Below are 15,263 nucleotides of genomic sequence, written 5' to 3'. Positions count from 1 at the left end.
TCTTAATATAAATATAAGTTTACCTGATGGATTTGTTGATCCGGTGGATAGTCCATCTAGAAAGGCCCTCCTAGATGAGGTCACAATTTCATTGACCCATACTTTAGAAGTAGTATGACCAGCATTAACCCAGGTTTCATCCATATAATAAATTGTTCTCTGTTGTTCCCTATAATATTTAATTTTGGTCAAATACTCTCTCCTCCATAACACAATTTCCTCTCTATCCAATAATAAACTATTGCGCCCTCGTTTTTTCCATACAAAATTCAAATGTTTCAATACTTTATGGAATGTTGACCGCTTAAAACTTGACAATAAAACATCTTCATTTATTTCTGTGTGTACTTTGTCTATCGTGGGTATTTCATTTCTGAAAAAGTACTCATGCACTTTCCTCCTGATTGCATGTTTATCAGCATCATCTATTGATTTTATGATGGTTTGACGATTCTGATTTGTATTCGGTTTGGAAAATGTATGATTTTGTTCATATTCCCGTAAAACATTGTAAATCAAAGCGCAACACACTCCAATTTTATCGGAAACTTTCAATACGACTTCGTCGACAGTCGATGTCTCAATTTCTTTAATCTCTTCCTTGAACACATTTAAAATCATTTCTTTCATCTCAACACTCAAATGTCTTTTTTTGGATCGTTTCCTGGCTGGACTCAGAGGATAGCTCACAGTGTCATCAGCAGTGTTTGTACTGGACATCTTGGAAAACAATTTTAAACAATATACTATAACGCACGCCACACAAACACGCAAACGACTGATTACAACCCTGTGCTAGTACCGAACTCGTACCAAGAAGGCGAATTCACCAATGAACGCTGCCCTTTCCATCTGACACTGGGCGATCACGTGAACATCACGCTTCGGTTTTGTTTTGTTTTACTCTATCTTGGATTTGGATATACTTTAGAAGACCTGCGACAAAGAATTGTTCGGGAATGTCGATTTCTGACCCCGGACATCTTCAATAATGTAAGGAACGCTTTCGAAAGTAGACTGTATTATTGTATGGAGTTCACTTTGAATACTTTATCCGTTGATTGTTTTTTGTTAACTAATACGTTCAACATTCATTTTCTCAGTAATGAATGAACCAATTTCGAGAAAATTACATAAATAATAGATAGACAAAAGACGTTTCAGATGTTGTATCATTCGAATCCCCCCCATGCCATTGAAAAAAATAGGGGGGTAGTTGCTGACCGCAGGGGGGTGAAGTTTCGGGTATGATTTTCATATCAGAATTAGTGCCCCTAGAAATAAACATTGACGTGTTCTTTGAAATTTTCAATCACGCATCCGTTTCTGACTCACTTACAGGGGAATCAAGTTTTCGTTGGAATGCCCTGTAGGTCAAATTCATTTCTTAAAGGAATATGAAACTAAAAGTTATGATATGGCGAACACATTCGAAATTAACGAATCAATTATAACTTTTGAGAAAGAAAGGTTTTTCGCTCCCTACAAAAAATATGGGTTTCGTGGGGACTTCTTCTTCCAATTTGTGTCTGGAAGTAACCTCTGCATGATCTACACATCTTAGTGAAGAGTTTATTTTGAAATTAATTACTTACTTTCTTTCTTCCTTCGGAAGTTTCCAACACTTTGTGTATGAAGATGAAAAAGAAGAAAGTCTAAACCTTTCTTTTGATACGGTTGAGAAAAAATTGATATATAAATATCTCATTACTTCCTCTGACATTGAAACACATCTTATGGACTGACGAAAATTCAATAAACACACAGAAGCTACTAAAATTGATGCCGCACAAATAAATAAAAAACAACAGTTATGCATAGGAAATATATTAAAAAGTATAACAACTTTACACGTAGATTTTTTTCAGCTCACTTCTCGGATTTTTCGCCTAGATCGAAACCTTGCTGCTTCCACAACAACACCCTGCTCTTTAAGTTTATTGAATTCGCTGGCGAAATGACGGCATAATTCGGAAAGAGATTCTACGTATACGATAATTTTTTTTAAAGATTTCATTTCAAATAGTACGTCAAACAGTATGTGAGATACTTGCGTCCAATCAATTAATAGTAACTGAAAATGAAAATAAAGATTTACTCAAAAAATAATAACACAAAATTTTATTAAAAATATTTGTCCCATTTGTCATCTCCTCATGATGTTACTATTTACCATAATATTTATTGAACAATAACATTGCCCGAGAATACCTACCACAGAGAAGCGACATTAACGTCGGATCCTTTGATGTTCGGTTCCCAACTCCGAACCGAAGATTTTGAGTGATAAACAACCTGGTTCACTGAGAAAAATGACCTCTCAGCGATATACACTAATAAAAATACATACTCCTACGTTCTAGTATAGTACGTGGGCTCACTGTGAAATATAAAATTATAGTGTGATGGGAATCTTACTCCATTCAATTTTTATATTGCTAATTGAACAACTTTCGCAGTAATAATAGTGAATATTCAACTATGTTGCCCATTTATTATTATTTATGATGAATTGGCTTTTAAGAAATAAATTAAATTACTCTATTTTGTAAATCCAATTCATTAGATAGAAAATTAAAATAAAGTTACGATAATAGAATAATGCTTATATTATATAATCAATTTATATCCTCTGAAATAAATAAGTCCACTAAGGATGAATAGAAGTGACTTTTGTTATTTTATGCAATCTTAACTTAAACTTTCATCAATACAGTCTGAGGGTTCTAATTAAGTAAGGTTCCGTATGAAAAAATAATGAAACAAGATATTTTACCAAAACCTCTTAATTTAGAAATGTGACAGAATCTTAAGTTTCCTTTTTACAGTTTTACCTTTGGTATTATTCATATCTCTATTAGTATATTTGATACTATAAAAAATTTTCATTCTTATGAATAGCTTAATTATGTACATTTTTGGAAAATTTTCACAAGGATGAATAAAATCTACATTCTTCATTAGGTTGAATAATATATTCGAAACTGCTTCCCCAGTAGAAATTTCTGTAAATCGATTGTTAAATAAACATTCCAACTGATATATAAAATTAATGAATTCATCTGGTGATGAGCGCAAATTTCCAAACATGTTTTTTTCCGTAGTATAAGCTTTAAAATAGCTCAACAGACGATTTACATCCAAAGTCCTGCACTTCGTGGTGAAAGAGTGACGCACATAACATGTATGAACTTGAAGAGCTTTTTTTAAAATATATCCACAAACGCAAATTTATGAATTCTGAGTACATACATCTTCATTTTTATAATCATAATCCGGAAGGGCAAGGGCTGGAGAAAAGTGATTCTCATCTGATATGAATATATCATTTAAGTTTGTGGATTGTATACTGATTAATAAATCATCTGAATCATTCTTACAATTCATAATATGATTGGAATGAAAATCATTTTGGCGAAACAACTTCCGGAATGCCCTTTGAAATTGTATGGGGGCCGGATTAACATTAATTCCGCATTGTTGTCTTACAGCACCAAAAAAATGTTCAAGACAATCTGAATTAAGTCGTCTCGTTTTTAAATATTTATAATATTTGGTGCGAATCTATAAAATTGCCCTATGTCTTGCTCATAAAAAAAGCACACAAAAGACCAAGATGTACTTTTGCCTTCAAAATGAAATGAATGTTTTAAAAAATGGTTTCTATTGGCTTTTATCAAATGACATGGATCAAAAATATCACCAAGTATTTTACCACCGATCTCAAATTCTGATTCTTCTAAAGTGACCCCTAATAACTTTGACAATTCATACAAGTTAGAGCCCATGTCACTCACAATGCCATCAACATGCAGACCTATATTGGATAATTTAGAAATGCACTTATCCAAAGAATCACGTAGATTTTTTGCTGGTAGCTGTGATTCAATGAAAAAAAAAGCAATCGGTTGTTTCCAGGGAGAATAAAGTCCTCTAGCCATAATAACGAGAACATTTCTACATATGGAATTCCTCTTACTTGCCTCTCCAATATCTACGAAACCAATAATTGCATCACATCCTGTATCAAAAAAAAGATCATCTCATCTATAGATGCTCCTGTTCGAGCATTGTTTTAATTTCAATTTCAAGTGCCTTAAATATTGCTGAATTTCCTACTGTTTCTCTCACGATGGATTCTTCAAAACTAATTATCTGCTGAAAACTCTTGCTTAAATAGCATAATTTTAATGTATACCGAGTTAGGTAGGTAGGTAGGTTTTGTAACTAACTACCTACCTCATTATGTTTGCTTAGTGCTCTCAGACTAATGGAGACAACTAAGCCCGAGAATGACGTGGAGACAACCAAGTCGACGCATGCGTCTACGAAAAAGGGACACAAAATAGCAGTCTTTGTCGCTTCTCTGTGGTAGGTATTCTCGGACATTGCGTTATTTTCGAAAGTTTCTTGATTTTCTGTGTGGTCTCTTTGGATATAAATGAATAAATAAAAAGATGAATAAATGGATGAATTATCTAAGAACAAATTTCAATTCTCAACAAACTTTCTTGATAACATTTTTCTGTATTATTGAAATAAGGGTACTTTATTTGCGAAAGATGAAGATGTATACAGTGTGTTTCAAATTCGATCCTCACCATTGGGATCTTTAAAACTATGAGAGATACGAAGATGGATAAATTGGGGCGAAATTGCACATTCACCTGGCAAACAATATGCCGTTGAGAAAGTTCTGAAATTCCGAGTATATCCGGAGATATCCGTAAAAAAACAGAAATTTCGGAAAATGGTTTTTATTTTTCTCTGGCTTTGGTTTTTGAAGAATTTGAAAATGAATTGCACTTTTACACTACCACTTTTTCCCTGCTACATAACGGTGTTTTCAGATTTGCTATCCGACGTTTCGTCTTCCGGCCACCATCATCAACTTTACTTTGTTTATGGGCGCTATATTGAATTCTTTCTGTTTTGGATAGAACCAGATTTTACCTTTCCAATGATGTATCATAAGTTATTATTCTTTTTGGAAAAACTGAATATATTGAAAAAATTAATTCATATCATAATAGACTCAGACTTTGATGTTTCTAAATTTGACTTTCAATTTGTTACACTCAATGACATTTTGTTATTGTACAAGTCATAGAATTTTTGGCGAAAAATGGCTTTCACGAATGAAGAAAAAAGAGATATGACACAAATGTATTACAAATACGATAAAAACAGTGTTAGGACATCGGAAATGAATTTAAAATTGTATCCCGAAAGACGACAACCACATTGAACTATGTTTAAGTTATTGGATCAAAATCTCACCCAGTTTGGTTCATTTGAAAATCCGAGGAAAAAATACGGAGACAGAATGGACCAGGAAACTAAAGAAATTTTGATAAATGAGGTATGTATGAGGTAAGTTAGATATTGTGTCCTTTTCAATAAAAATTAATAATTTGCAGATAAATATGAACACGGGAAATTATTGTTTTCTGCCCAACGTTCTATTTTCATTGAAAAGTCTTATTCACCTCATACACACCTCATTTATTGAATTTTGATTGTTGATTCTGTCTCCGTATTTTTTCATTGGCTTTTCAAACGAACCAAACTCGGTGAGATTTTGATCCAATAACTTGAGCATAGTTCGATGTAGTTGTCGTCTTTCGGGGTACAAGTTTAAATGCATTTCCGATGTCCTAACACTGTTTCTACCGTATTTGTAATAAATTTGTATCATATCCCTTTTTTCTTCATTCGTGAAAGCCATTTTTCGCCAAAAATTCAATGACCTGTACAATAATGAAATATCATTGAGTGTGACAAATTGAAAGTCAAATTTAGAAACATCAAAGTCAAAGCCTATTATGATAAGAATTAATTTTTTCAATATCTTCAATTTTTCGAAAAAGAATGATAACTAATGATACATCATTAAAAAGGTAAAATCTTGTTCTATTCAAAACAGAAAGAATCCAATGTAGCGCCCATAAGAAAAAATAAAGTTGATAATGGTGGCTGAAAGACGAAACGTCGGACAGCAAATCTGAAAGCACCATTATGTAGCAGGAGAAAAGTGACAAAGTGAAAGTACAATTTATTTTCGAATCCTTTGAAAAATAAAGCGAGAACAAAATAAAAACCATTTTCCGAAATTTCTGTTTTTTTCGGATATTTCCAGATATTCTCGGATGTTTCAGAACTTTCTCAACGGCATATTATTAGTCAGGTAAATGCGCAACTTTTCCCCAATTCAACCTTCTTCTTATCTCTCATTGTTTCCGAGATCCCAATGGTAAGGATCGAATTTGAAACACCTTGTATTGTCATAGAAACAATGAGTGGAATCATGAATAGTCGAGGTTTTGTAAACCTTTCTTTGTTGAAATCAAAATATATTTATTCAATAAGTTTTAATATGGATTTTGATCAAGTATTCTCCAACTTCCATTCATTATTTTCAATAAGTATATACTTGGTTTCAGTACCGTACAAAAACTGATATTTTGAATAGTTCCGAAAGATGTATTTGAGTCAATGGGACAGTGTATAAGTTTGGCTTACCTGTAGCTTCGTAAAGCGTCGTAGCAGAGCTGGATCAAAGAAAACTCCAGGCTGATAACGTGCGTTTTTGTAATGGTATAAATATATCTTTTTTACGGAAAGATTTAGGTTTTCCAATAAATGATTCACAGAGCAGAGAAACAGTTTTGGGGTACAACCTAGGCTGAACTCATCGAGATTTGATAAGCAATCCCTCAGCTTGACCACTAACGCGTTTCTCATGGGCCAAAAACTGTAAATAAAAATATAGTAAATCTCATTACCCTTACACGTATACGTACAATTCGATAAATTAAGTTCACATTGAATGGAATGTGTATTCGATCGATCCAGGTGTAATATGCACTATTTGCGATAGTAATAAAGCCGAAACTTTATTTCATATCATTTTCGAATGCCCGATTGCGAATGATGGTTAGTATATTATACTTTTGAGATTTTATAATCCACTGTTAGTAGATTGTTATTTGATTAATTTATCTTTATACGTATATATATTTTTTGTATCCTCGCACATACATACTTCTTGCTGTAAACCCGTTTTTTAGAAGCAATTAAATTATTATTATTATTATTAAATAAAAATATGAAAATGTCTGCCTCTTCCGAGAACCATTCTTTCTTCCTTAGAGTTGAGGCAAAGTGGAGTTTTAAATATTTATTTTAGTCTACGAAAAAATCGAAAAAAATAAATAATTTCACGATATCTGTCAACATATCATATAAATGACCAGCTTCAGAGTTGGGAATCAGTGTACGTAATTTGTCTCCTGACACGTCGAGAAGAGTAATGCAGTTCTGGTATCTGTGAAAAGTTTTGGATGTACCCAAGTTGGTATGAAAAATATTGGATTATATTTTGATAGTTCATGAGATGCAGGTTGCTCATTCTCGATTAATATTAAATGATACCGAAAAATTAACTCTAGCTTTTTTGGTTTCGAAGGTATACGGGAAAAATTTCGAGATTATATTTTTTTTTATTTTTTTTTTTTGCAGAAATGATAATACTTTCCATAGCGACTTTCATTCCACTTTCAGGTTTGAATCATACAATTTTTTTTCTAGAAATTTTTGATCGGTAATGTTCATATACTATCGTGAAATTGAAGTTTTTCCTATACTTCTGAGAATGTAGGTAATTCAATAATCAGAGTTGAGTCCAATATCGCATTTGTAGTTCAGCCTTATACCACTGATGAGATCTATTATACCTCGAAAAAGCGCTGTATGGTATAAGATAATATGAATCGGTGTGTGGAAAAAAAGAGCTGCTCTTGATTTAATTCTGTTAATGGATTTGATTCGCAACTATTGACTTTGAATTTTTTTGCTGGTTTCTGGGGGTTTGGTTTCTGGGGGTTTCTCCCCTTGGTTTTAAATTCAATTCACGGTTTGAGTGTTTGAGGTCAATACCAATTCATTATTATTGAACAATCATTACTTTTTAATCTTGACTAAACACTGCGAGATGTGGCTGGATACTGAAAAAAGTAATGTGAAGTGGGAAAAACCTCACTGGAAATATGAAAGGTTATCATCACATTCTACACATTTAGTAAAGTTGTAGATGTACTTCGTGATACACAGAATGAGAGAGAGAGTTATACTGACTTCCATTCGAATGAATATCAAGACCGTAATTATAAAATAATAATTCAGTTCATAATCAACAATCACAAAACCTTTCAGAAATATTAAGAAAAACTTCAATTTCACGATATAATAATTTCTAAAAAAAAATTGCTACAAAAAATACTGTTCCGCGTACTTTAAATATCCAAACTGAGGGAGCTCCAAGCCTAATGACACCCTGTATAAAAATTCTATCATCATATAAATACAGTGCAATGAAGGTTTAAACGAAAGTGAGTGAATGTATATCTGCAAATAAAGAAATAGAGTAGATATATATGTAGAACAGGATAGAATAAAATTTCGAAATTTGGTTTTATAATATAGAATACGGAATTACTAAACCAAGTCGATAATTTGGTATCATTCTAATAATAGGCGGTTTTCCCACAAATCAACCTATTTCAGAACCAGCATGATATGTAAGTGAACATGAGTATATCCTTGAAAATATGGCAAAAAAAATCAATTTGAAAAAAAATTAATCGAATAGTTTTGTATAAAAGTGTATAATCATGAATTCTTATTGTGAAACGCTTTCGACATTCGTCATCATCAGTGCTCATCTCGAAGTGAGTAATCTAATTGAATAGAAAGTTTTCTGTGATTTTTTTTATTTTGAGGTTATGAATTCAGAAAAATTGTTGATGGCTACTAACTCGTTTGGTAACAGGAAGTATCGAAAAACGAGGACATAGTACACTTGTAAGATTTGATTTGTATAAAACTAATTAGCCCAATAACCAACGGAATACATGTTAGAGATTGAGGCCATGTGGTTAGGTCAATATGTGATTTGAATGAAGGACAACTAGCGACAGAATGTGTCAAGTCAAGTGTCATGTTGAAAATAATGGTACCAATTTGAGGAGTAATCCATTCTGGATTTTAAATATGTTTTGTTGTGGGGAAACCAATATAAAATTATATATATTTTTACCTGACGAGTAAGTAATCATCAACAATTTTCCTAAATTCATAACCTTAAAATAAAAAAAATAATTTTCACAAAAAACTTTCTTTTCAATTAGATTACTCACTTCCAGGTGAGCACTGATGACCAAAGACGAAAGCACTTTGCAATAAGAATTTATAAATAACTTCTATATGAAAGTCTTCGATTCATTTACTCAAATTCAGCTTCCCAAATCTATTAATTTGAAAATATACTATTGAAACTTACTCTATAACACACAACTCCTTAAAGGTTATTTTGTTTCCACGAAATACCGGAACAATGTACAATGCCCTCAAGTTGTTGTTGAATTTTAAACGATTAAAAAACTCGAAGCATTCTTTCAAGCAGTCCATCGATGTAATGCACACCCACACGACTACTTTTTTTACAGTATCTCCAAATACGCCACTTAAAAACCTGGCACTGTCAAGTTTCTCAGGTAAGAATTTGATTTTCAGGGAGTCCCATAACCTGGAATAAATCAGACGTAAATGTTGGGAAAAAAATGTTAACAAAAATACAAATTTAAAATTATCCTTTCAAGAAATAATGGTCTATCACCGAGTTCTCCATAGAGGATTAAACCTGGCTTTGACCTTGACCTCGCTCAATTCGTATATTTTATACGTATCGTATAGTTAGCCTTCTACTTTTATGAACCTAACCTAGCTTTCTGTCTGCGGTGGTGACTGGAAAGTACCAATATATACTCCAGTTATACACAGCGATTTCCAGTTGTTTGAGAAGTAAAAAGTTTGAAATTCAGAATTAAGGTGAAATTTATCGAAGACGATATTTTCGAAGATAAAGCACTTGAAAATACATTCAGGGTCAACCGGAAATGAACTCAAGCTAAGAATTCAGAGTGATTCATACAGAATGAATTTTACTTCATTCATCTCGAAAATCTCAGAACGTGATTTTTCTGAACTTTGACATCGATGTAGGTACCTCTTTTGCTGGCTCTTAATTTTTCTCTGTCGTAGAAAAAGTGAGTAAGTAGTTGGTAACTCATAATAAATAGCATCTTTGACACTTTCCATTTTTTTACTGGCAGACAGAAATAAGTAGCATAGCATTCTCGACATTTTTTTAAGTTAAAAAAGTTACACTTCGATGTCAGTGTTCAAAAAATATCACTTCCTAGGTTATTTTAACACCTGGACACGTGTTTCGATCACCAAGTGATCAACTCCAGTAATATATATTAATTTTTTTTCTGTGACGCAGAAGCAGAAGAATAGTGAAATTGCGTAACAAATACTTAGAATAAATAACTGTATACAATAGACAAGAAAAAACGGCAATTTTTTTTTATTTGGACGAAACATGGTATAACACTCACGACATAGTTATGAAAGGGTGGACTGATGGTTCGATAATGTGTACGTCTTTACAAAAGTTGGTGCATGTTCCAAAACTATACCAAGTCTACCTGAAATGGCTTTATGACAAACACCATACAGGATAGGCAAAAAATATAAAGTTCATTCATGAGTAAAGTACCCTTATTTCAAAAAATATATAAATATGATGAAGAGAAATGTTGCTTAGAATTGAAAGTTATGTTCAGATACGAAGTCATGGCCTGCTATTCGATTTTTTTTCTTTTGGAAAATTTTGAATTATCCCCGTATGACACATATTTTGATTTAATATGTATTTGAAGTACCCGCAATCAAATCAGTTTGGAGTGTTTTTTATCAAATTGAAGTGTATTTGTAAAAATTACTTGAATTTGAATTTTTTTAGGTGACCGTCAACTTCATGTTTGTTGCAACGATATTAACTAGAACTCTAGAATAAAACAAATACTCTTTTTACCGTGGCAAATACTTTACTAACTAAATGTTCATATGGATAATCTAAATAAAAAATGAAATTTCTTTTATTCTGACAACAATGCCTCAACTAGAAACAGATATTAAAAAACAATCCAAAATCTATCGCGGATAGCCATGAACAAAAAACACATACGCCCAAAAACAATAGTGTAGTTTGATAGTGTGGCTTCTTAAAACTTGCATGTAAAACGTTTTCATATTTATTCTTAATTAAAAATGCCTCGCCCAGTATTATTAACGTTAACTGAAAAGGCAGAATTAGTTTCAATCTGTGGTGATGGTTATAAAACAATGCGCGAAGCTGCAAATATTTTCAACGAGCGGCATCCAGACAAACAAATTTGCTATTCAAGTGTAAGTAGAATTTTAAAGAATTTCAAACAGACCAGCTCACTAGAATATAAACATAATACGGAGCGTACGAAACCTGTATGCACAGAAGAAAACCAGCTTGACGTACTTCAAGCAGTAGTAGAAAATCCTAGAAGGCCCACCCAAGAAATTAGTGATTATACCGGCATAAAAAAACCTCTGTGAGGCGTATTCTCATGAAACATAAGTACCATGCTTACAAACCTACATCCATTTGTACATTTTAAGAAAGAGACTATGATTTGAGATATGATTTTTCCATGTGGATTCAGAGTGAAATAGAAGAACAACAGGATTTTCATCGACGCATTTTGTCTGGAGATGAATCTACTTTTACAACAAATGGGGTTCTATTATCACAAAATTGCAGATGATGGTCAGATATCAACCCAAATTTTATTATTGACAACAAAAATCAATACTATCAGAAAACAAACGTTTGGTGTGGTATATTGAATGATAAATTACTAGATCCGTTTTATTTTCGCGAGAATTTGAATGGTGACAGGTACTTGAACTTTTTTGAAACTGAAATAGGAGAGTTTTTGGATGATATGGTATTAGAAAAACGGCAAAAGTTATGGTTCCAACATGACGGATGTCCTGCCCATTCTACTAGAAATTTTTCTCAGTGGCTGAATAGGACATTTCGTAATAAATGGTTAAGACAAAATACCGATCCTCGATGGCCTCCTCGTTCTCCAGACCTTACACCTCTAGATTATTTCTTATGGAGATACTTAAAACAAAAAGTCTACAGAGATCGCCTCTTCAATAATGTTGATGAGCTTGAAACTTCAATATGAGTTCATTGCAGAAATATTTCCGCTAATGTGTTGCGATCTACATTAAACGAATTTTATGAGCGAACAATTAGATGCATCGAAAGAGAAGGTGGACATTCAGCGACGCTTCGATAATTTTTATTGTTAGCACCTGTTAAGTTGTTAAGTTATCTACTGTATTTTTCTGTACTATCGCTTATTGGTCCTTTTTTGTTCATGACTATCCGAGATAGATTTTGACAGTTTTTTCGTATGAACATTATACTCAGTAAAGTATTTGCCTCGTTAAAAAGATTATTTGTTTTATTCTATAGTTCTGTTAAATATCGTTGCAACAAACATGAAGTTGACGGTCACCTAAAATAATACAAATCCAAGTAAATTTTACAATTACACTTCTATTTGATAAAAAATACTCCAAACTGATTTGATTGTGGCTAATTCAAATACATATTAAATCAAAATAGTAAAAATATGTATCATACGGGGGTAATTCAAAATTTTCCGAAAGAAAAAATAAATTCGAATATCAAGCCATGATTTCGTATCTGAACATAACTACATACAGGTAGCAGACTAAGTCATGGCCGGTGGGAGAAGTCGTACATACATACCTATTGTCCGGCAGCTGTACATCGTACTTGTATAGTTCAAGTAAACGATATAGTGCAACCTACCTTCCAATAGCTTTTATTTTATTGACATGTTTCAACTTTTCAAATGTAACATTCTTTTTGACACGGCCATCCTCACCAAGAGTAAGTTGAGCATTTTTTTGTAACAAAATTTATATTATTGCATCACATTTTTTGAAGCTCTTCCTTAATAATGATAATACACTTTATCGAAATATTGGAATAACTTGTGTCATAAGAGTACACTTCCGTTCTGATGATCACCCAAAGATATCGTTTAACTGTACGATGTACAGCTGCCGGACAATAAGTATGTATGTATGATTTCTCCCACCGGCCATGACTCAGTCCGCTAGCTGTAGTACCGCTCAAGTACAGCCAGAGCAAAAAGTAACATCAGCTTTGCACTTCCATATTAGTGCATTGAAAAGTTACATTTACGGTTGCGTCTTTTAGAGTAGGCTTCATTATTTTTTCATGAATTATTACTAGCATAGGGGTGTTAAGAAAGTAATGAATTATATAAATAAAAATATATAAAATATAAAACTAAGCGTGATGGTTCGTTTATCGTATTCCTACGAGTATCCAAGAACCCGGAGCACTGTAAAATACAGAAATTAAACAAGTTTGTAGTGGAAATTATTGGTTGAAAAACCCTCTATGAGATTGCTCTGATATCATTTAAAACATTAATTGAGTTCTAGAAAATTTAATTTGCTACAAATAATATCTCACAAAACTTCCTGCAAGGCTGCTAGTTTACGAAAACCTTTTGCACCACTTTTTCCGGGAGACAAGGGTTGTGACCCCACAAACTTGAACTTCGTCTTATACTAACCCTATCTACATATCAAAAAAAATGCATCATCTGAAAACCGCACGCTGGGTCCTAAAAAATTTAACATTTCAATGGACTATATGGATTTTATGTCAAAAATTCGAGACGAGCATTCAAAAGGCGAAAGCAGAAAAAAGTTTGCATATATTTTTTATATGCTTTTCTTATAAGGAACGCCTTCGAATTCTCCTGAGATTTGAAAATCTAGCTGTCACTATGATATGAACAAAGATACAGCAAGAGTAATCATAATATTAAAATTCCCTCACCTGGGTTGAAAATAGTTATTTCTCCAATGCCTGCAAGTAGCGGATGCGTTCAATCCATCTTTTTTATTCAGATAACTGAAAATTTCCGTCAGCACCAAATGTGGCAATTCAGCCCATGATTTCGACTCTATTTCTTTCGTGGATGTGTTTCTTTTGTTTTCCGAACACTCAGGGTCCTCCACTAAATTTTTTCCTAGGTAAAACAATCCATTAAATATCATTACATGCTGATAAACCATACAATTTTCGATCCATGACATACTCACCAAAGCAGTCATATAATCCAAATGTTTGCAAAGAATTTCTCATGTCAAGTGCGTATTTTTTTACGAAACTCTATTCCAATCTGAATTAATAATTATTCGATTGTTTTTCTCACGGCAGTTGAGAAAATTATTCCTTGTCTTCGACTCGTTATGATTTTCACATTTCCGATAATAATCAAGTGGTATTGAAAATGTAGATGAAGTTTTATTTTCCATGAAAGACTGAACAATCCACCCATACATTAGATACAAGTAGAACGAACATTAGTCAAATGATCTGAATTTGATATTTATTGATACACCTTCGAATTTCACTTCCAAAAGACTCCCATGAACAAATATATTGAAGAACATGACAACAACAATCATTTTATACCAAATTAGCACATTCTCTTGCATTTTACCTATGAATTGTAACGTCATCGCCTTAAGTTTCCAGAAAAGTGATTTCCTGAAGATACACTTTTTGTCGGAAATGCTAAGGAGCTTTTCAGGAACTTCAGGAATGTTTCCAATTCTTTGAATGTTCAATTGCCAAATTTAGTGTATTCCTTTTTGAATATATGAAATAAAACTTTTTGACTTGAAATAAACAAAGAATAAGCTCTCTTAGAACTCTACATACTACCTTCAATTTAAATATGAACTATTGATTTAAATTTCTCAGTACTACTTACAAACTTATTGAATCAATGAAAATTTCTCTGAAAAAATAGTTTTTGATTATTTAGTATATGAATACAAAACTCAGCTTGGTAGGGCATATATATTTATAAAATTGATGTTTGTGAACAGAGTGATAAATTTAAATTTTGCACATACCTAATGGTAAAATGTCAAAAATTCTCCGTTGAGTTTTGATACAAATCGATTATAGCAATCACCTAAAGAAATTAACATTCACCAGATGGTAGCCTATTCAGTGTTGACAGTGATTAATAATTCTCATTTCAAAATAACACGATCCATATGAAAACTTATTTTCGAAATTCAATAAAAACTTACCCTCAAATTTTCCTTTCTTGATTTTACATTCCTCTGCGATTTCACTTCTGGATTTATCGTCCATTTTTCACAAATTAACCAGTATTTTTCAACCACACTAAATACTTACAATACCCAGCAAGTAATGTCCA

The 15,263-nt window shown here is 32.5% G+C and overlaps 1 protein-coding gene across 1 annotated transcript; it reads right to left on the bottom strand.

Moving 5' to 3' along the window:
• Positions 1-1,827: 1,827 nt before the first annotated feature.
• LOC141487303 (uncharacterized) lies at positions 1,828-14,890 on the bottom strand. Its single transcript, XM_074186229.1, has 4 exons — positions 13,862-14,890; positions 9,341-9,586; positions 6,523-6,754; positions 1,828-2,074 (listed from the first exon to the last, which is right to left on the bottom strand). Exons 1-4 carry the CDS (start codon positions 14,137-14,139, stop codon positions 1,865-1,867), a joined length of 966 nt encoding a protein of 321 aa, XP_074042330.1. The 5' UTR covers positions 14,140-14,890; the 3' UTR covers positions 1,828-1,864.
• Positions 14,891-15,263: the final 373 nt, after the last annotated feature.

This window comes from Leptinotarsa decemlineata, unplaced genomic scaffold (genome assembly GCF_025532065.1).
Source record: "Leptinotarsa decemlineata unplaced genomic scaffold, Ldec_3_MD MMD2_tig00078422_RagTag_RagTag, whole genome shotgun sequence".
Lineage (NCBI taxonomy): Eukaryota > Metazoa > Arthropoda > Insecta > Coleoptera > Chrysomelidae > Leptinotarsa > Leptinotarsa decemlineata.
The sequence above is the reverse complement of the archived record's forward strand: the minus strand, read 5'-3'. Positions and strand labels throughout refer to the sequence as shown.